The sequence below is a fragment of the Microcaecilia unicolor genome, chromosome 2 (assembly GCF_901765095.1).
Source record: "Microcaecilia unicolor chromosome 2, aMicUni1.1, whole genome shotgun sequence".
In the NCBI taxonomy this organism is placed as follows: domain Eukaryota; kingdom Metazoa; phylum Chordata; class Amphibia; order Gymnophiona; family Siphonopidae; genus Microcaecilia; species Microcaecilia unicolor.
The window spans coordinates 657,016,805-657,039,249 of NC_044032.1; the positions used below are offsets into that span (position 1 = coordinate 657,016,805).

Genomic DNA, 22,445 nt, shown 5'->3' on the forward strand with positions numbered 1-22,445 from the left:
TGGTGCCAGCGAGTCTGATGAGAGACAGGAATGCATGCCACAATGTAACAACTGGAAGATCAAAAAAAGGTTTTCTTGCTCAGGGAAGGAGCTGGACAAGATCCTGATTGGTTGCTGTCTGGTCACCTGGGAATCAGGGGCAGAGAGCGAAAGGCAGAAAGAGAAGGACAAGGAGGACAGACAGAAGAAGAAAGAAAAGAAGAAAGGGAGAATTTGTCTGGTTCTACTGGAAGAAGGGTAGCTGAAAAGAAGACCAGCGAGACCTGAAGTGGTCCACAACCTTGTGAACTGACCATCTGAAGAAAGTACCTGTTGGTTCAGCTCTACCGGCCAGAGAGACTGTAATCCTGCATGCTGCAGAGAGCCTGTGCTGTTTCCTAAGATGGGGACTCGCTGTGGAAAACAGCTGGAGTCTAAAGGGAAAAACCTGTGTCCACTTCATCTGAGAGACCACCTAGAGTCAGCTCGGTGAGAATTACAGGGATTTGTTTCCTATAGTCGGGGATTAGCTAGTGGGTTCTTACCTCAGCAAAGGCGGGTTAGTCAGAACTTTGTGATCAGGAAGATGTGCTGCTAACTGTATTACTTCATGACCTAGTCAGTATTACTAATCAGGATTGTGTAATAACCTAGTAACCAGTGATATCAGTGTTTTAGTTAGACAATACATTCTACAGTTGCTTATCAGCATAAGGGAGCTACATTTGTACAGCTGAGCTGTAGTGTAGGGTGTATTATTCTATTTTCTTACCTATATAATAAATTAATATATTTCACAGCAGTGACTTTACTTTTATTCCAGTTCTCTCTAACAGAAGAAAAGTTCTGGTGTAGGCCCAGAACAGCCAGGTTCCTTTATAATATATAACCCCTGGACAGAGCTAGGAAGTTGGTTTAGCCAGACTCCTGTAAACGGAACCTGGGAATTACTCATTGGGTAGCTTTGCCCAGCAGAGTTATTCATCTATACATGCTTACAGCACCCTGGACTGGAATTCACTGGACCGGACCACATAGGACTGGAACGCACCGGAGTGGTACGCACTGAACTGGAACTCCCTGGACCGGAACCGCTGGACTGGAGAACGCTTCACCTACACTTAGCCAAAGTTCCCCAGGAGTTAAGCCCCTGGGTTCGAGCGGCCGGCAGGACTTACAGTATCCGGAACTAGCAGAGGTCAGGACTGGTAGCAAAGGTAGAGTAGTCAGGAGCTAGCAGAGGTCGGATCAAGGCAAGTCAAGCAGAAGTGAAGTTCAAAGACAACACACGGAGGCTAGTCCCCTGGGACGAGAAGCAGAGGCCCACGGGGAACAGGGAGCCAGGAAACAGAAGTGCCCACAGGCACCAAGACAAGCAGAGCCTCAGTATTAACTGCACAAGGGAAACAAGGAACTCAGACAAAAGGGAAAGGGAACCAGCAGGGCTGGATACAAGAAAGGATACAAGAGACTAACAAGCAGGAGTACAGACTAGAAACATAAACTATAAGACAAAGCTAAGTCAGAGAACGCAGAGGAGCAATCTGAATCAAACACTGACCTGGACCCAGTGGCGTAGCCAGACAGCCAATTTTGGGTGGGCCTGAGCCCAAAGTAGGTGGACACAACATTTTTCTCTCTGTCTCCGTCCCCTTCCTCTTCCCACTCTCCACCTTTCCCCTGGCACCTCCCAACTCAAAATATATTTTGGCGCATGAGGATCCTCAAGCTCTGTCAGCTGAAGACTTCCTGTGAAAATGGCCTGAACTCCTTTTCACCAAGATTAGCAGGCAACAGAAGCATTGATGCTGGCACTCCCCACATGCTTGTTTGTGGCTCAAGGATGCTGCCGCTGTCTGCCAAGCTTAGTAGAAGGGAGTTTTGGCTGCCTTCAGAGGTCCTCAGCTGATGGAGCTTGGGGATCCCCACCAGCTACTGCAAGGGACAGGACTAGTGTTAGACATGCTAGGGCCCAGTACAGAAAATAAAGAAGCCTTCCCCCCCCCCCCCCCCCCCCCCCCCACAATTTTCTCTCTTCACTGCCTCCCCTCCAATCTTACCACCTACCATTACAATCACACAGACAGAATCTCACCAAATACAGAACAAGGAATCACAAATTAGAAATAAAAATATATAGACAAAAACTGAACTAGGAACCTCGCCATGTACTGCAACAGTGGAGAAATAAAAATAGAAATGTATGTCTTTTTCTATTGTCGCAAAACAGAGGGAAAGCAGCATACAAAAGCAACCAAACAAACAGAAAAAGTAAACACTGGGCCTTCAGGAATGAGAAAAATGCATTTTCCCACCACACCTCGATCCCAGGCACTCTGGTCTCTAAAACGATTGCTGATAAACACCGAGGGCTCGATTTAAGAAATGGTTATTACAGTCTGTGTCGACGAAGGAAAAGGAATATAAGCTGTTGTTAATCATCTTTATCTACTAGCTAACTAGCTGACCTAGAAGAGCTTTTTGACCCCTGATGCAGGCGTTTGTACGCCGAAACACGGCCCGTGTTGGGTATTCATCATTAATAAAGGATTGCATTTTTCTCATTCCTGAAGGCCCAGTGTTTACTTTTTCTGTTTGTCTTTTTCTATTGAACATAATAGAATGACATCCGCTATGCATATTTCTCAAGCTAACATACTTCAGTTAGTAAATTAAAAATAAAATGCCTTTTCTACCTTTGTTGTCTGGTCATTTTTTTTCCCATCATGTTGGTTTCAGTTTCTCTTTTCCACTTTCCTGTCTTTCTGTTCATTCTCCTTCAAGCAGCTGCTGTTCGTTTGTCTTTTCCTCCACTCTCATCCCATTCTCTCACTACATTTTTTTCTTTCCTGCTCTCTGTCCACCCAGATTTTACCCTTTTCCTTCTTTTTACTTTTCAGATACCTATCAGATTTCCATCTCCTTCTTTCACCCACTAGCTCTCCTATTCCTCATCTCACTCCTTCCCCAACCTTCCATCTTCAGCCTACTCTCTGTTATCATATTTCTACTCCCTGTAATCACTATCCTCCTCTCATTAATTTCTTTACCACCCCCTTGGCCTCTCTCACATGGTACCACCATCCCAGTGTCTCCCTCCTTCCAACCCTTTTAGCCCAGCATCTGCATCCTCTTTCTCTTCCCCCACCCTCTACCCCCTCCCAGCATCTTCCTGTTCATTCTCTCTTTCCTCTTGTCCCCTCACCTGGGAGCCAGCATTTTCCCTCTCTTCCCTCCCACCCATAGTCCAGCATTTCTCCCTCACTCCTTTCTACCCCTGGATCCAACATCTCCCTCCTTCTTCTCCCCTTCCGTGCAGCATCTCTCCTTCCCTCTCCTCCACCCTCATGTTCTACATTGTTCCCTCTTTTTCCTTTTCCCTCTTTTCCATTGACCACCATCTCTCGCTCTCTTTCTTTCTCTATTTCTCTCTCTCTTACCCTTGCATCCCAAGTCTAACATCTCTCCCCCCATGCAGCATCTCTCTATCTCTTCCTCCCCTCCACCACCATGTCCAATATTTTTCCTTCATCCCTCTTTCCCTTGTGCAGCATCTCTCCCTCCCTTCCCAGTCCAACATTTCTTATTCCCTTAACCTTCACCCCTCCTGTGTAGCATCTCTCCTGCCCTCCCCACCCTACATTCAACAATTATCCCACTCTCTCCCCACTCCTTGCAGCATCTCTCCCTCTCTCCCCCCCATGTCCAATAGTGATCCCTCTCTTCTACCTGCCCGTGCAACATCTCTCCCTTACCTCCCAGGTCCAACAATTTTCCCTCTCTCCTTCACTCCCTGTGCAGCATCTCTCCTTCCCCTCCACTCCCATCCAGGCCCACCCGTAGCTACGCCCCTGCCTGGACCTTAGTGTTTGCAAAGGCCCTGAATGAAAGAAAACCACTCCCTTATCAAGGGCCTGACTAATGATGTCACAGCTACAGGACTCAGGCAGAAAGCATACTGAACACAGAGAGGCTAACCCACACAGGTGCACTCTAGTAGGGCAATCAGAACCAACCATCCTCAGCTGAATCCAACATGGCTGCCCCCACAGGAGATCTCCAAGGACAAATATGGGCTTCCTTCCTGTCCTCGTTACTCCAAGATGGCTTCCTAGGAGATGATCTATCCTAGAGGGCTGTGGCCAATGATCCAACCAGGATGATAGCTGCCAGAAATAGAAAACAGAACTCAGGCAACACACCCAGGTGCAGTATAGTGAAGCAATCAGCACCATGCTGGGAGCAGCTGATACACAGAGACAGAGGGAAAACTAACACAGAAACAGACAGATACCAACTTAGAAGCTGACCCCCAGAAATAAGGTAAGTCTGAGGGTGGTCATGACCACAGACGTGACACCCTGGTTCTGATGTGGGTCTCGGGTGAGTGTGACACCTTTTCTGTTAAGGGCACTGCAGAGTCACAGCAGCAATGCATTGTGGTGGGTGTAGGGTATTGGGCTCCGTGATTCCATTAGCTTGTGTTAAATGCTCACGATGTTGGTAGTTGGTAGGCTCTACTCCCATGGTGCTTTTCCCTCTGCTTACTGGGTCAGAGTGTGCCCTGTTTTGTTTCTGGTAGCCCATGAGGTAGTGGCCATTTTTGTCAGCCAGTTTTAGATCCCGTTCATGTATTAGCCACGTTACAGAACTTAGTTCTTCCCTTGAATGTTGCTAAAAGAGGGCATTGTACACCATTCTGCCAGCTGGGACCTACTGCTAATCTCAGTACCAGCGAGACTCATTGCCAGTGGGGCACAACCTCTGATCTGCAGTTAACTGTGAGTAAACGTGCTTATTCAAATAAAGGACGTTTTCAGCGAGATTAGTCTTCAGGTGTGAACTGCTGTGCCAAGGTTATACAGCAGCAACAAGTCCTGTCCCTGGAGCACTTTTAGTGCAGTGCACTTCAGGCAGGCAGATCCAGGCCCATCCCCCCCCCCCCCCCACACACCTGTACCACTTGTGGTGGTAAATGGGAGGCCTCTAAAACCCACTGTACCCACATGTAGTTGCCCCCTTCACCCCTAAGAGCTATGGTAGTGTTGTACATTTGTCCCTCCCAAGACCAAATGGCTTGGATTAGGACGTTTCTGAGCTGGGGGTTTTTAGTTTCCATTATCGCTAAAAAAAAAAAAATGCCCATCTCAGAAAGGACCAAATCCATGGCATTTGATCTGTCCAAACCGTATTTTCGAAACGAAAGATGGACGCCCATCTTTTTCGATAATAAAGTCTGTCCCGTCTCTTCACATACCCGTTTTCGGACATAGATGCCCATGGAGATGGGTGTTCACGTTCGATTATGCCCCTCCACATAAAAGACACTTTTATAATAGGCTAATATCCTTCATACTGTAGCAAGTTTTAAATTATTGAAAAACTCAAAAACACTAAGATGGAGTCAGCAGTCCAGCAGCGAGAGGGGTGCTATCCAGTCTTTTGCATTGAGTGTCACATGAATGATTATCTCCCAGTTGGTGAGATGTCATATGTGTGTGCCCGATGCAAAGAGCTCCTAGCTCTCATAGAACGTGTCCGTTCTCTTGAGGCTAGAGTAGCAGACTTGGTGGAGCTGAGGGAGACAGAGAGGTACATAGAGGAGACCTACACGGATGTTGTAGAGAAGTCCCACCTCCAGTCTGGTAGCCAGGATCAAGTATTTTATACCACAGTCATTGTTAGTTTAACCATTAATTGATAATGAGTGTGAATGTTGGGAAGACTGGATGAACCCTTCAGGTCTTTATCTGCCTTCATCTACTATGTTACCTGGACTCATGTCTTCCAAAACTGAGCACCAATTCTAAGTGAAAGATGGCCAGTCTGAAACAATGTCACAGTATTACACTGCAGATTTAGTCCCGACTGGCCCCTTTCTGGTTACAAACAGAACAGGCACATCAGCTTACAAACTTGACCGACTTGGCCACAAAGATGAGTTGAAGTGTCAGAAGTGCTGTCTTGAGTAGGCTCCTTTTGGATTTTCTGGGGGTCACCCACAATGTTGGCGAAAAGTCATGCAAACCTTACAGATGAAAAGTAGAGGGATGTAGCTGGAAGCAGGTAACTTGCTGGATCTAAACAGAGGTGGTTTTACCATAGTGAGATGGTGACGGGGTAAGGTGAGTTCCTTTTTGTAATTAAACTCTGGAATTCGTTGCCGGAGAATGTGGTAAAAACGGTTAACTTGGTAGAGTTTAAAAAAGGTTTGGAGGGCTTCCTAAAGGAAAAGTCCATAGACCATTATTAACTGGATTTAGAGAAAATCCACTATTTCTGGGATAAGCAGTATAAAATGTATTGAACTTTTTTGGGATCTTGCCAGGTATTTGTGACCTGGATTGGCCACTGTTGGAAACAGGATGCTGGGCTCGATGGTCTTTCCCAGTATGGCAATACTTATGTACTTGTATAAGTTAAAATTACAATATAAGAAAAAAAAGGAACAGTTTCCAAGAGGAACACAATACAGATTTTAGGCAAATTCTCAAAATAACTATGTTTTCAGAACAGCATATAACTAGTTTGATAATGAATACATAAGGGGTAGTTCATTCCACCACTTAGCGATTTGATATGAGAATATTAATTCCGGTTCTCTCTTATAAACAAGCCCCTGAGGTGATGGCTGTATGCAATTCAAAAGTTATCCAAGATCACCCACAGTATTTTCATTTGAAATTATAGCTTATAACTTTACACTGTTAATAAGAAGCTGTGGGGTTCGGCTTTCATGGGTGACTTAGAATTAGAAACTTTGTTTTGTCTGAGTTTATTTAGTTGCTTTCACCCATAATTCTAAACACTGTAGCCCCTGCTTGATTTTAAACACAGCATCTTTAATTTCTCTGTCCAGCGAGATACAGATCATCCACACAGATAAGGGGAACATTGTAATGTCTCCAAACTAAAGCCCAGAGGTGCCATTAGTATGTTAAATAAGATAGACATCATGAATCCCTGTGAGACTCCATAGACCGGTCGGTGCCCATGCCCGAGAGAGCTTCCCTTGATGTGACCTCGGAATAAGGAAGCCCCTAAACCACTCTAATACTGTTCCTGATGTTCCCAAACCACTCAAACTCTACAGGATATCATGGTCCACCAGGGCAAATACATTGAAGATATCAAACTGAAGCAGCAATGCCCTTCTACCCACACTACCAACAGTGGCCAATCCAGGTCACAAATACCTGGCAAGATCCCCAAAAAGTACAAAACATTCAGTTCTATCAGTACTCTGGGATGAATACCATCCGGTCCGGAAGATTTGCTACTCTTCAGTTTGTAGAACTTCCCCACATTGAGCCTGCAAAGAGGTGGGAAAATGTGGGATACAAATGCAATAAATAATAATAAAATAATCCTCCAGTTTCTACATAAGTTGAGGGTTCATCAGGATATGAAAAAAAAGACACATTAGGGTATCCACCATAGTGAAAAAAAGTTTGTGAATCACTGGACTAAATGTTAATGATATTTTAATAATTGTAATTTCTGGGATCTGCATAGAGCTTTAGTAGTGGATTATAAGCAACATAATATAACGTAACTCTGCCATTTCTACCGCCTTGTGCCGCAAAGGTTCCAATCGCAAGAAAAAGGAGAACAAACCCTTCCACAAATAACCCACAGAAGAATTAAAAAAAAAAGATATTCTATATAGCGAAAAGACCAGGTATAAAGGAGCAATCATTGGAAATAGTATCTGAAAGAGCCACATTGGTGCAGTTTTGAGACTATATTTTAAATTGCCTAAGACCCCTTTTTGTGGGGGGGAAATTTGGATCTATCCGGATGTGACTCAACAGATTCTAGATCGGAGAAAAGATTTCCTGAAAATGAAACAAAACGTTTGGAAAATGGGAGGGACTTTTTTTCTTGCATACCCTTGCAAGTGCTTAATCCGGTTTGCTGACATTAAATATACTTCTTTTGTTCCTGAACAGTTAAAGAGTTTTCTAGAATGTAAACAGCTGTAATAATGTTGGGTTATAAAAGATTAGAAGTCAATCACGCGTAATCTTTAATTTAGTTTGAATATTCCGCTGATAATCTTCTATAAATCTGTATGTGCTCCCCATATATAGTGGTCTAAGAAACCGACAATTGAATAGTGTATCTATATATTCTTTTGAATTGCTGTATTGCCAATACAAGTATATGCTTGTTAAAAGTTTGAAAAGTCTATTAAATAAATAAATAAATAAAACGGGGGGGGGGGGGGGGGGGGGGGGGGGGGGGGAGTAGAAGGCACCAAGGCAAAACTGCCAGGATGGCCAAAGCCCAGTTCCTTTCAAGTTCAGAGAGACATATACAAGGTCGCTTTCCAAGAACCCAGCACAGGCTGCATTTCAGCATTAATGCCTTCATCAGGGGTCCTCCGAATGGCGCTATCAGAAAACTGGACTTCTGACTCACAGTATAATGAGAGTCAAATGGGGAAATAAATCAAAATATGCCTCTTACATCCGGAACAAACAGCAAATGAATGGCGTCTCTGGCTTATAAAAGGCGCGTCACTCATTAGCCGTTTGCAAAGGCTCCAGTGACATCGTACATTCCCTCCCCTGTGACTGAATCTGCAGCACCGTCTCGGTTCTATTGCTGAACTCTGGATTATGCACAAAGGATCTAATGAAAACCGCCATAGAACAGCTTTGCTGAATTTTCTGTTTTATTTGAACAGCAGTTGCTACGTCTGGCAAGATGAACAGTCAAGTAGGTTAGGCTCCTACAGGAACCCATCAGTAACGGGTTGGAAAGACCGAGGGCACGTTTCTTCTGCTCGTCTTTACCAAGCTTCCTGGCTGATGTTCACTCTCTCTTGAAGATCCTCTTGGCTTTAACTCCTTCATACGAGAAGGTCTAAAGTTGAAACAAACAAAAAAGTTTAACATACAAGTTCCCTGTTGCATAATATCATGTCTGTAGGTGCTCAGAGTCCCTGTGATGTTAAATGAATGATAGATTCATAGATAAAGCTTCTTCACTTCATCCAGAGAGGAGTAATTTGTTTAGCCCCTTTCGTTTGAAATATTAGCTTGTGTGTCTAGGAGTCAGCCAACATGATATCACATTACAGAACCCCCACCCCCCCTAAAAAAAAAACAGCCACCCCATCGGAGAAGCTTATCAGCTGGAGTCAGCTCCTGAGCTCCACTAGAATAACCACCACTATCACCAGGAGTAACTCAGGTACACTATTCACAGGAAAACCAGAACCTCCACAGCCATTTCACAAATGGGTTCTGAAGCTCTCACTCAGGGCCGTGCCAAGGGTCTGTGGCGCCCCCCTGCAAGGGATCGGGTGGCGCCCCCCCGCAGGGGATTGGGTGCCACGCCCTCCCCCCCCCCCCCCCCGCAGACAAGCGGTTGGAGCACACGCGCCCCCTCCCCCCCCGTGAAGATGATCGCTAACCACTGTCAAAACTAGTAAGGTAGGGCTCCAGCTTGTCCTGGGGACTCCCAGCCAGTTGACTTTCGGAATATCCACAATGAACATGCTTCAGATTCATTGCATGCAATGAAGATTCTCTCAAGCATATCCATTATGGATATCCTGAATACCCAAGAGGCTAGGAGTCCATAGGACAAGTTGGGAACCACTGCTCTTGAAGACAAAGTCAAGAGTCATGACTGACTACCACAGTCCTCTGAGCTGAGGTTTAGAAACCTGAACAGATCTGTCCTGCAGGGAGGGATGGCAGCAGTAAGGTATAAACGCTGCATCAGTAGCTTGTCTAGGTGTTAAGGTCTTATGGTAGAAGACAGAGTACACAGGAAGGATGGTAGATATGTGAACAGCCTCCCAGGACAGGAAGAAGGGCGGAGGGAAAGCAGTATTCATAGAAACAGTTTTGAAGAATTACAGGATCCTTTAGGTGTGGTTCTGCTAAATGTTGGGAAAATCCACTGCTATTTCTGGGATAAGCAGCATAAAATGTATTGAAGATTTTGGGGATCTTGCCAGGTATTTGTGACCTAGATTGGCCACTGTTGGAAACAGGATGCTGGGCTTGATGGACCTTTGGTCTGTCCCAGTATGGCAAAACTTATGTACTTGGGATTCTGAATGAAATGTTGCTACTCTTTGAAATTCTGCATGGAATCTTGTTATTCTTTAGAATTCTAGAATCTTGCTACTCTTTGAGGTTCTACATGGAATGTTGCTTCTATTTGTGTTTCTGCCTGGTATTTGTGACCTAGATTGGCCACTGTTGGAAACGGGATGCTGGGCTTGATGGACCTTTGTTCTATCCCAGTATGGCAAAACTTATGTACTTGGGATTCTGAATGAAATGTTGCTACTCTTTGAAATTCTGCATGGAATCTTGTTATTCTTTAGAATTCTAGAATCTTGCTACTCTTTGGGGTTCTACATGGAATGTTGCTTCTATTTGTGTTTCTGCCTGGTATTTGTGACCTAGATTGGCCACTGTTGGAAACGGGATGCTGGGCTTGATGGACCTTTGGTCTGTCCCAGTATGGCAACACTTATGTACTTGGGATTCTGAATGGAATCTTGCTACTCTTTGAGGTTCTACATGGAATGTTGCTAAATAGGGGTTTCTGCCAGGTATTTGTGTCCCAGTGTGGCTATACTTATGTACTTATGATAAGCCGAGGGTGCCTAGTACTGGGGGTTACAACAGAAGAAAGGGCAATTTCTCATGGACTATGTGCTCAAGACCTCAGTTCTAGAAACCTTGTGCCTACAACTCATCCTCCTATGCTAAGTAGGGATGGGTTGTCTTTTGCAGCAACGTGGCAGACGATTCCTAGATTGGCATCGGGGCACACATGCAAACTTGTGTATTTATGTACACAGTATTGGGGAAAGGGCACACTCTTTCTACAGTGTGCATTATTTTTGGCAAAGAAAAATTCCTGTAAACACAGGATGAAAATTCTCTAGCTGCCCATCCCTAGTGGTCAGACATCAAACTGTGAAAGGATGAAGCTCATTGTTTTCTACACATGCTCTCACACAGCCTAATTTATTAAGAGCTTAAAGGGGGCTGGTTCTGGGCTACCCCATCCCAAGTGTCCTATGCTGGATACATGTAACAGAAATTCTTTAGTCGGAGATTTTGAATGAGTTGGAGAGATCTATTAACACATTTAACTCAAATGAAAGCTCTGGAACTTTCTGGAGAGTGAGAAATCCGAAGTGTAAACTTACCTGTACAAGCTCACCCCCCCACAATTTCTCGTGTTGTCTTCAGAACCTTCTTGTTATCTTGACGAGTAAATTCACCTTCCATTTTTGCTCCATTTAGCTTCCAATCACCCTAAAACCAGATAGGACATGATGAAGTCACAAATCCTGGCCTCTGACCGAGAGGCATATTTGATATAACCTAGTACCTGGACAGCAACAAGGGTGACATCATTTCCACTAATTGGCCAGATAAATTATGGTTTATGTGTTTATGGCCGTTTCTAAAATATAAATTAGTGGTTTACATTAGAAAAAAAATTAAACACAAAGAACAGAACATCAGAGGTTAGAATTAATAGATGTTTTGACACCATAGTGTTACCTACTTTTACTGCTGATCTCTGGCTCCTTTCCAAGGACTGCAGAATAGATCAGGGTGGGAGCTCTTAACACTGATAAGATACCTGAACTAAGATTGTAACCAGGGGTGGTAAATTTTTAACAAGGGGCTCTCTCTCCAGGCATAGCCAGCTCTGCAATTTGGGGGGGGGGGGATGCATGCCTCTCTCTCCCTCCTCCCTTTGTGCGGGCACACTAGGCATACCTTTGATGGCAGGGATGTTGAGCCCCACCAATTAATAAATTGACTGCCACCACTCCCTGCCAGTGGCGTAGCTACATGGGGCCACAGAGGCCTGGGTTCCCCCCCCTAAACCTTTCCTCTAGGCCCCTGATTTTACTGGTGGGGGACTCCAACCCCCCACCAGCTGAAGTGTTGTCCAGTGCCGGTCTCTGGCACTGCCACGTTGCCAGCCCTGCTCTTTTTCCCTCACATCTGGCACGCTCCTTTTAGTGAAACTGAGCATGCAGGACGTGAGGGGAAGACACAACAGGGCCGGAGACCAGGGGAATTGGGGCCCCCCACCAGCCAAGGTATTTGCTGTGGCAGTGGGTGGGGAGTGGCAGGGGAGAGCACAGGGTGGTGGGGGGGGGCAGCAAGGGCGTTTGGCGGCAGACCAATATGTGCCCCCCCAGCTTAGGCTCTGGCCCCCTCCCACCCTGAGGTCTGGCTACGCCCCTGCTGCTTGTTTCTAGCTCTGAGCAGTATGCTGGGTCTTCTCCCAGCTTGCTACTCAGAGCTGGAAACGAGGAGAGGAGAGCAGCAGCAGTCTATTTACTTGGGGTTCAGCATCTCCACCTGCAAAATAAAGGAAAATTCAGGAGGGGGCCTGAGCCCACGTTTTGGGAGCCAGTTCTTAAAGTAGCCACAGGGGTCCTACTTTAACAAACAGCTCTCGCGAGCCTCTGACAGCCCACTACACGTCACCGATTGTAACACCGCATTTGGTATTCCAGAGGAGATCAAGCCACACCTAACAGAACCTAAGCAATTAGCACAGCTCTGCCCATTCCCTCTCCTCCTGGTCTACTCTGGAGGGGTCCTGAACTCCACAGAGCAACAAGCACCTCTACACCAGGACGCTATTGGTTTTGTGCACTGAGAAGAGATTAAAAAAGAATGACAGCCAAACAGCCTACTGGACTCTGCATCTCTCACCTTCCCCATCCCAAAATTTATCCCTGGTGATCCAGTGGACCCCTCACCTCCTCCCACCAGAGATTTAAAGATGGAAGGCAGGAGTGAGGCCTACTCGTTACTACCTCTACTATCATCTTGAAAAATCTATAAACTTCAACACTCAGCACTCTGCGGCTACGAATGAAAAATGGCAGCACATCCCAGGGGGCACCATATGGTATCAGCCGCTATCATTTAAAAAAAAAAACCAAAAACATGGTGGCACAGAGGCAGAAGCGAGTGAGCATCCTCTTAAGTGTTTGAGGGAGGGGGAGCTGTAAGAGAGGAGGCAGTTCAGGGATCCCAGGAAAGTGCAGTACCTCATGTCACCTTAGATCACTCTCTGATCTTGCACTAGATTTTACTGTGCTTTACAGAGGGGAACATTCTAGTTTTAGCTACCCTTTGATGTCTGATTAGCGCAGGGAAAGTCCAGCAATAGGAAATGCGGTTTACATAGAGCAAGATGCACTAAAGACGTGTTCAGTTTTGGAGGCCGTATCTTGTTAAGGATGTAAAAAGAATCGAAGCAGTGCAAAGAAAAGCTACGAGAATGGTATGGGATTTGCCTTACAAGACGTATGAGGAGAGACTTGCTGAACTAAACATGTATACTCTGGAAGAAAGGAGAAACAGGGGTGATATGATACAGACGTTCAAATATTTGAAAAGTATTAATCCGCAAACAAACCTTTTCCGGAGATGGGAGGGCGGTAGAACGAGAGGACATGAAATGAGATTGAAGGGGGGCAGACTCAAGAAAAATGTCAGGAAGTATTTTTTCACGGAGAGAGTAGTGGATGCTTGGAATGCCCTCCCGCGGGAGGTGGTGGAAACGAAAACGGTAACGGAATTCAAACATGCGTGGGATAAGCATAAAGGAATCCTGTGCAGAAGGAATGGATCCTCAGGAGCTTAGTCAAGATCGGGAGGCGGGGCTGGTGGTTGGGAGGCGGGGATAGTGCTGGGCAGACTTATACGGTCTGTGCCAGAGCCGGTAGTGGGAAGCGGGACTGGTGGTTGGGAGGTGGGGGTAGTGCTGGGCAGACTTATACGGTCTGTGCCAGAGCCGGTGGTTGGGAGGCAGGGCTGGTGGTTGGGAGGTGGGGATAGTGCTGGGCAGACTTATACGGTCTGCGCCCTGAAGAGCACAGGTACAAATCAAAGTAGGGTATACACAAAAACTAGCAAATATGAGTTATCTTGTTGGGCAGACTGGATGGACCGTGCAGGTCTTTTTCTGCCGTCATCTACTATGTTACGTCCTTAAAGGACGCCCCTCACATGCGCTCCCTGCTTTTTTTTACCTTTTTTGGGGGCCCTTTTCCTTTCCGATTCCCTCACAGGAGCCCTAACGAGAGAGCTTTTCAATCATTTGCATTCCGTTTTCGTTGCCTGCTACCGTGGCAGGGAAAATGCCCTTAGTGCATGCCCGGGGTGAACTACTTGCGTTTTAAACTGGCTGGAACCAGTTTAAAACGCAAGTTGTGGGCTCGTTAGGTTTTGTGCCTCTGGCTCCTAGTCCTGTAACTTCCCAAAGCTGCAGACTGGCAGATCTCATGCTTTGTTATGTAAGTGCCATGCTAAGTTTCTTAGACCCTACCCCCCCCCCCCCCCCCCACACATGATTTCCTATGTTCTTGCTCTGTTCTTCCACCCACTATACAATTGCCATTTACAAAGGCTCCTGAACAGTCTGAAGGGCATTCAAGGCCCTCCGAGATGATAGTTCATAGAAGGAAACCTCGGTTGGCAGGAAAACAATTAAAATCTGTATTGATTTGCCAGAAAACCTAAAGCATTCAAAGCAAGACATGCTATCAGCTCCCAAAAGCAGCAGGTGTTGTGTCATGTGTAGATACCACAGCAGTGTTATTCTGTGGTAAGGTAGTGCTGTCTGTTAGATTCACCCAAATCCTCCTCAGGACAAGGTATTAGATTTGCCTTCCCTGAACAGGACCCCTCTTACCACCAGCTCTAAGCCATCAGCCAGGCTATACTCAAGTAACTCGTTCAATGTGAAATTGATTTCTATGGTACGGAAAACGCTCGATTCATGGACACTGAATTGCTTTCCATTCTGCTTGATTTTGAGCTTCATGTGGTCGTGAGCTGCTAATTTCCTCTTCTCCTCATCCACACCTGCAAAAAGAGAACAGGGTTTTTACTTAGGCCAGTGGGAGGGGGGAAAAAATTCTTCCATATGGATGTGCAGGAGGCAAGTGCCTCTATCTTCCCCCTCCCCACCCCACCCACTCAGGCTGGGGAGAGCCCACGGGGAGGGGGATGCACAGCAGAGGACCAGTACATGCTTAGAGCTCTGTACCTTTCAGTAACACATGGATACTGGAGTGGAATAAATGGAATGAGCTGAAGGGCCTCAAGAAGTCTTCTACATAAGTACATAAGTACATAAGTAGTGCCATACTGGGAAAGACCAAAGGTCCATCTAGCCCAGCATCCTGTCACCGACAGTGGCCAATCCAGGTCAAGGGCACCTGGCACGCTCCCCAAACGTAAAAACATTCCAGACAAGTTATACCTAAAAATGAGGAATTTTTCCAGTCCATTTAATAGCGGTCTATGGACTTGTCCTTTAGGAATCTATCTAACCCCTTTTTAAACTCCGTCAAGCTAACCGCCCGTACCACGTTCTCCGGCAATGAATTCCAGAGTCTAATTACACGTTGGGTGAAGAAAAATTTTCTCCGATTCGTTTTAAATTTACCACACTGTAGCTTCAACTCATGCCCTCTAGTCCTAGTATTTTTGGATAGCGTGAACAGTCGCTTCACATCCACCCGATCCATTCCACTCATTATTTTATACACTTCTATCATATCTCCCCTCAGCCGTCTCTTCTCCAAGCTGAAAAGCCCTAGCCTTCTCAGCCTCTCTTCATAGGAAAGTCGTCCCATCCCCACTATCATTTTCGTCGCCCTTCGCTGTACCTTTTCCAATTCTACTATATCTTTTTTGAGATACGGAGACCAGTACTGAACACAATACTCCAGGTGCGGTCGCACCATGGAGCGATACAACGGCATTATAACATCCGCACACCTGGACTCCATACCCTTCCTAATAACACCCAACATTCTATTCGCTTTCCTAGCCGCAGCAGCACACTGAGCAGAAGGTTTCAGCGTATCATCGACGACGACACCCAGATCCCTTTCTTGATCCGTAACTCCTAACGCGGAACCTTGCAAGACGTAGCTATAATTCGGGTTCCTCTTACCCACATGCATCACTTTGCACTTGTCAACATTGAACTTCATCTGCCACTTGCACGCCCATTCTCCCAGTCTCGCAAGGTCCTCCTGTAATCGTTCACATTCCTCCTGCGACTTGACGACCCTGAATAATTTTGTGTCATCGGCGAATTTAATTACCTCACTAGTTATTCCCATCTCTAGGTCATTTATAAATACATTAAAAAGCAACGGACCCAGCACAGACCCCTGCGGGACCCCACTAACTACCCTCCTCCACTGAGAATACTGGCCACGCAATCCTACTCTCTGCTTCCTATCTTTCAACCAGTTCTTAATCCATAATAATACCCTACCTCCGATTCCATGACTCTGCAATTTCTTCAGGAGTCTTTCGTGTGGCACTTTGTCAAACGCCTTCTGAAAATCCAGATATACAATATCAACCGGCTCCCCATTGTCCACATGTTTGCTTACCCCCTCAAAAAAATGCATTAGATTGGTGAGGCAAGACTTCCCTTCACTAAATCCGTGCTGACTTTGTCTCATCAGTCCATGTTTTTGTATATGCTCTGCAATTTTATTCTTAATAATAGCCTCCACCATCTTGCCCGGCACCGACGTCAGACTCACCGGTCTATAATTTCCCGGATCTCCTCTGGAACCTTTCTTAAAAATCGGAGTAACATTGGCTACCCTCCAGTCTTCCGGTATTACACTCGATTTTAGGGACAGATTGCATATTTCTAACAGTAGCTCCGCAAGTTCATTTTTTAGTTCTATTAATACTCTGGGATGAATACCATCAGGTCCCGGTGATTTACTACTCTTCAGCTTGCTGAACTGACCCATTACATCCTCCAAGGTTACAGAGAATTTGTTTAGTTTCTCCGACTCCCCCGCTTCAAATATTCTTTCCGGCACCGGTGTCCCCCCCAAATCCTCCTCGGTGAAGACCGAAGCAAAGAATTCATTTAATTTCTCCGCTACGGCTTTGTCCTCCTTGATCGCCCCTTTAACACCATTTTCGTCCAGCGGCCCAACCGACTCTTTGGCCGGTTTCCTGCTTTTAATGTATCTAAAAAAGTTTTTACTATGTATTTTTGCTTCCAACGCTAATTTCTTCTCAAAGTCCTTTTTTGCCCTCCTTATCTCCGCTTTGCATTTGGCTTGGCATTCCTTATGATCTATCCTGTTACTTTCAGTTGGTTCTCTTCTCCACTTTCTGAAGGATTGTTTTTTGGCTCTAATGATTTCCTTTATCTTACTGTTTAGCCACGCCGGCTGACGTTTAGTCTTTTTTCCCTTTTTTCTAATACGTGGAATATATTTGTCCTGAACCTCCAGGATGGTGTTTTTAAACAGCATCCACGCCTGATGCAAGTTTTTTACTCTGCGAGCTGCTCCTTTCAGTCTTTTTTTCACCATTTTTCTCATTTTGTCGTAATCACCTTTTCTATAGTTAAACGCTAGCGTACTTGATTTCCTAGTTTCACTTCCTTCAATGCCAATATCAAAACCGATCATATTATGATCACTGTTATCAAGCGGCCCTCGTATCGTTACCCCCTGCACTAGATCATGAGCACCACTAAGGACTAAGTCTAGTATTTTTCCTTCTCTTGTCGGCTCCTGAACTAGCTGTTCCATGAAGCTGTCCTTGATTTCATCAAGAAATCTTATGTCCCTTGCGTGTACAGATGTTACATTAACCCAGTCTATATGCGGGTAATTGAAATCCCCCATTATTATTGTGTTGCCCAGTTTGTTTGCGTCCCTGATTTCCTTTAACATTTCCGCATCCGTCTGTTCGTCCTGGCCAGGCGGACGGTAGTACACTCCTATCACTATCCTTTTCCCCTTTGCACATGGAATTTCAATCCACAGTGATTCCAAGGAGTGTTTTGCTTCCTGCAGAATTTTCAATCTATTTGATTCAAGGCTCTCGTTAATATACAATGCTACCCCTCCACCAATCCGATTCACCCTATCACTACGATATAAGTTGTACCCCGGTATGACAGTGTCCCACTGGTTATCCTCCTTCCACCAGGTCTCAGAGATGCCTATTATATCTAATTTTTCATTTAGTGCAATATATTCTAACTCCCCCATCTTATTTCTTAGGCTCCTGGCATTCGCATATAGACATTTCAAACTATGTTTGTTGTTCCTAAGTACATCATGCTTAGTACTTGACAGTATTAATTGGCAATCTTTTGTCTGATTTTTATTGTTATTTAAAGATACCCGATCTACTACAATCTCTTTTGCAACCTCACTATCAGGATACTCTATCTTCCCTGTTATGGTGATATCTTTGAAAGATACCTTATCCCGAACCATGCTCTTTTGAGCGACTGTCGGCCTTCCCCCCATTTCTAGTTTAAAAGCTGCTCTATCTCCTTCTTAAACGCCGATGCCAGCAGCCTGGTCCCACTCTGGTTAAGATGGAGCCCATCCTTTCGGAATAGGCTCCCCCTTCCCCAGAATGTTGCCCAGTTCCTAACAAATCTAAAGCCCTCCTCCCTGCACCATCGTCTCATCCACGCATTGAGACTCTGGAGCTCTGCCTGTCTCTTGGGCCCTGCGCGTGGCACAGGTAGCATTTCAGAAAATGCTACCCTGGAGGATCTGGATTTCAGCTTTCTACCTAAGAGCCTAAATTTTGCTTCCAGAACCTCTCTCCCACATTTTCCTATGTCATTGGTACCCACATGTACCAAGACAGCGGACTCCTCCCCAGCACTATCTAGAATCCTATCTAGGTGACACGTGAGGTCCGCCACCTTCGCACCAGGCAGGCAAGTCACCAGGCGATCCTCACGTCCACCAGCCACCCAGCTATCTATATGCCTAATGATCGAATCACCAAGTACAACAGCTGTCCTAACCTTTCCCTCCCGGGCAACATTTGGAGATATATCCTCGGTGCGAAAGGATAATACATCCCCTGGTGGGCAGGTCCTGGCTACAGGAGTACTTCCTACTTCACCAGGGTGATGGTCTCCTTCTAGGAGACCTCCCTCCTCCAAGGTAGCACAGGGGCTACCTGACTGGAGGTGGGACTTCTCTACAACATCCCTGTAGGTCTCCTCTATGTACCTCTCTGTCTCCCTCAGCTCCATCAAGTCTGCTACTCTAGCCTCAAGGGAACGGACACGTTCTCTGAGAGCTAGGAGCTCTTTGCATCGGGCACACACATATGACACCTCACCAATTGGGAGATAATCATACATGTGACACTCTATATGAGGTAGAGCTGCCAAGTTATCCACTCCAGTCCTGGATTTCTGCCAACCTCATCTGGTGCATTATGGGACCTACAGCACTGATTTCAATGGATAAAATCATAGACTACAAATGCTACACTGCTTTGGGATGCAAGTTTAAAACCAGGACCGTCCAAAGTCTCCCTCCTGGAATGGGTAGCTTGGCCGTTCTGTGTGAGAGCAGGACAAGCCCAAGAGGTCAGCTTAGAACCTTCATACTCACAATGTGCCTCATCTCATCACCATTTAAAAACAGGGAAAGAGCTTTAATGCACTTAGGTTAGTGTTATTGATTAGCTCCTTTTCCATCATCCAGGCCTGGTTTTATTCTCACTGCCCACTGAGGCTTTTCCTAAGAAAAGGGAGATAAGTCCATGAAGGCAACAGGTAAAACCAGGCCTGGATCAACAGTTGCCAACTTCCTTGTATTCAGATGTGCCAGTTGCATCTATACCACTAATAACCAAAATAACAGAAGGAATGGTAACCAAGCAACTCACAAACTATCTCGACAAGTTCTCAATACTGCATGACGCCCAATCAGGATTCCGGTCTAACCACAGCACAGAAACAGTATTAATTACCCTAATGACCAAATTTAAGCAAATGATTGCAACCGGCACCAATATATTCCTCTTACAATTCGACATGTCAAGTGCCTTTGATATGGTTGACCACGGAATCCTATTACACATACTTGAATACTTTGGCATCGGAGGCAAATTCCTAAACTGGTTCAAGGGGTTCCTAACCTTACGCTCATATCAAGTCACATCAAATTCAACTACATCAGCCACATGGACACCTGAGTGCGGAGTACCGCAGGGATCCCCCCTTCTCGCCAACTATTTTCAACCTACTGATGACTCCCTTGGCAAAACTTCTATCAATTCACAACCTTAACCCTTACATATATGCGGATGATGTAACGATATATATTCCTTTTAAACAAGACATCAATGAAATCTCCCACGAAATCAACCAAAGTCTACACATCATGAAAACCTGGGCAGATGCATTCCGACTGAAACTGAATGCAGAAAAAACTCAATGCCTCATACTTACCTCCCAATACAACACGAAGAAATTTACCGCTATCAACACACCTAAACTAAATCTGCCAATATCAGAAAATTTAAAAATCCTTGGAGTCACTATCGACCGCCACCTAACACTTGAGACTCACGCGAACAGCATAACAAAAAAGATGTTCTACTCCATGTGGAAACTGAAAAGAATAAAATCATTCTTTTCAAGATCTGTCTTCCGCAACCTAGTGCAATCACTTGTACTCAGTCATCTGGACTACTGCAACTCATTATACACAGGCTGCAAAGAACAAATATTGAGAGAACTTCAAACAGCCCAGAATACAGCAGCCAGACTCATCTTCGGAAAACCAAAATACGAAAGTGCAACACCCTTACGTGAGAAACTACACTGGCTCCCACTCAAGGAACTTATCACCTTTAAAGTATGCACGTTAGTTCACAAAATCATTCACGGTGAAGCCCCTGCATACATGTCAGACTTAATAGACCTACCACCCAGAAATGCCAAAAGATCATCCCGAACTTTCCTCAAATCTCCACTTCCCTAAGTGCAAAGGCATAAAATACAAAGTACTGCACGCATCAACCTTCTCCTATAAGAGCACGCAATTCTGGAATACACTACCACGCACCGACTTCCGCAAACGATTGAAGACTTATCTCTTTGAAAAAACTTACTGCAAGGACCAAAACACATGAACTCCATACACACTAATAGAAATGCATCAATACACTCTGTTCTGAATTCTCTTCCCCTGTATTCTCTCCACACCTAAAATCTACCCACAGATAAAGTTGTCATACCCTAACGCCCTCTTGCTATTATTCGATCATCCTATCATTTCCCCAATGTCACATTCAATAATTTCCATGCCCCAAAGATGTTTTGACTGACTTTGTCTTCCATAACTCTTCACAATGTAACCTATAATCGCATTGTAACAAACTGTATTTCCATCATTCACAATGTCTTGTAAGCCACACTGAGCCCGCAAATAGGTGGGAAAATGTGGGATACAAATGCAATAAATAAATAAATCTATGCTGGTGAAGCTAACTTTTGAAAATGATTGGGCTGCTAGATACAACCGAAAGTCACGTCCCTGGACACAATGAAGGAGCTGGTCCAGTTTGGTACAAAGCGACTCATTTTCTTGAGTACGAGCGAGACCACAGACCCCTTTGGGCAAAATTTGAGCATTCAGCCCTGTGCCTAGAATGGTTACAATAAGGCTGTCAACTAGATCCAGTTGATTCAGTCCTGGGTTTACCCCGTTGTAGCTTTGCATGGGGGAGGGGACCCAGGACTGGATCAACCTTCTTACAATTCCTGTTTTAGATGCAGATTTCCCCAATCCCCCTCCTTTACAATTGGTACCACACCATACAATCAGATTTTCATATTCCACATTAGGTGAAAGCTGCTGTGGAAAAAAGATTACAAGTAAAACAGCAGCACCCTGATGATTACAAACAGAGCAGATGAACAGCACAATCTAATCAGCTTCGCCTCCCTAACAGCTGGGTCGCTATTGGGACACCTCCGTAACTTGTTAGAAGGAAATGTGACAGATACTGTTCTAAGAAGGACCGCCTCCAACTTACACAAAACATGGGTTTCTTATTCCTTAGTCCCCCTAGTAGTAACTTACAGGGGGAGCCACAGCTGCACCCCGTCTGCTTCTATTCCTCTGGAATGAGGTGTCAGAGAGGTGCAAAATACCCACTGGTGCTGTCACTCCAAAGGAGGAAGGTGTTACCACATTTAATCAAATTCCCTCTGTCAGGCTGTGGGATAAAGAAAGCCCACCACCCCCTACAAAGCATGCACCAGCCCTGCAAACAAGAGATACGTTTTGTTTCTTATTCTACACTGAGTAGACTAGATCCAGCTCACCCATCTTTTCCAAGAACTTCTCATAGTTGTCACTGCGATCCACCTTCCAGGTCCCATCAAAAGACATGCTGGAGAGTGAAGAAGCTGGGCTCAACCTGAGATGGAGTCCCTGGTCACCTGCAATTTATACACTCAGTTATCTGAGCTTCAATTAAGCTGCTGAGGTGGCTGGCTAAAGCTCAGGGTCAGATTATCTGCTCTGGTGCCCAACCACTGACCCCACCCAGAGCTGGAAGTCTGGTACCTGCTGTTCTGGGAGGGTGATGTTCTTTTTAGTAACTACC

The 22,445-nt window shown here is 45.4% G+C and overlaps 1 protein-coding gene across 1 annotated transcript; it reads right to left on the reverse strand.

Annotated features, from left to right (window-relative positions):
• Positions 1–8,641: 8,641 nt before the first annotated feature.
• Positions 8,642–22,239, reverse strand: LOC115461746 (fatty acid-binding protein, intestinal-like). Its single transcript, XM_030191789.1, has 4 exons — positions 22,162–22,239; positions 14,695–14,867; positions 11,168–11,276; positions 8,642–8,850 (listed from the first exon to the last, which is right to left on the reverse strand). The coding sequence occupies exons 1-3, from the start codon at positions 22,226–22,228 to the stop codon at positions 11,178–11,180; spliced, it is 339 nt and encodes a 112-aa protein (XP_030047649.1). The 5' UTR covers positions 22,229–22,239; the 3' UTR covers positions 8,642–8,850; positions 11,168–11,177.
• Positions 22,240–22,445: the final 206 nt, after the last annotated feature.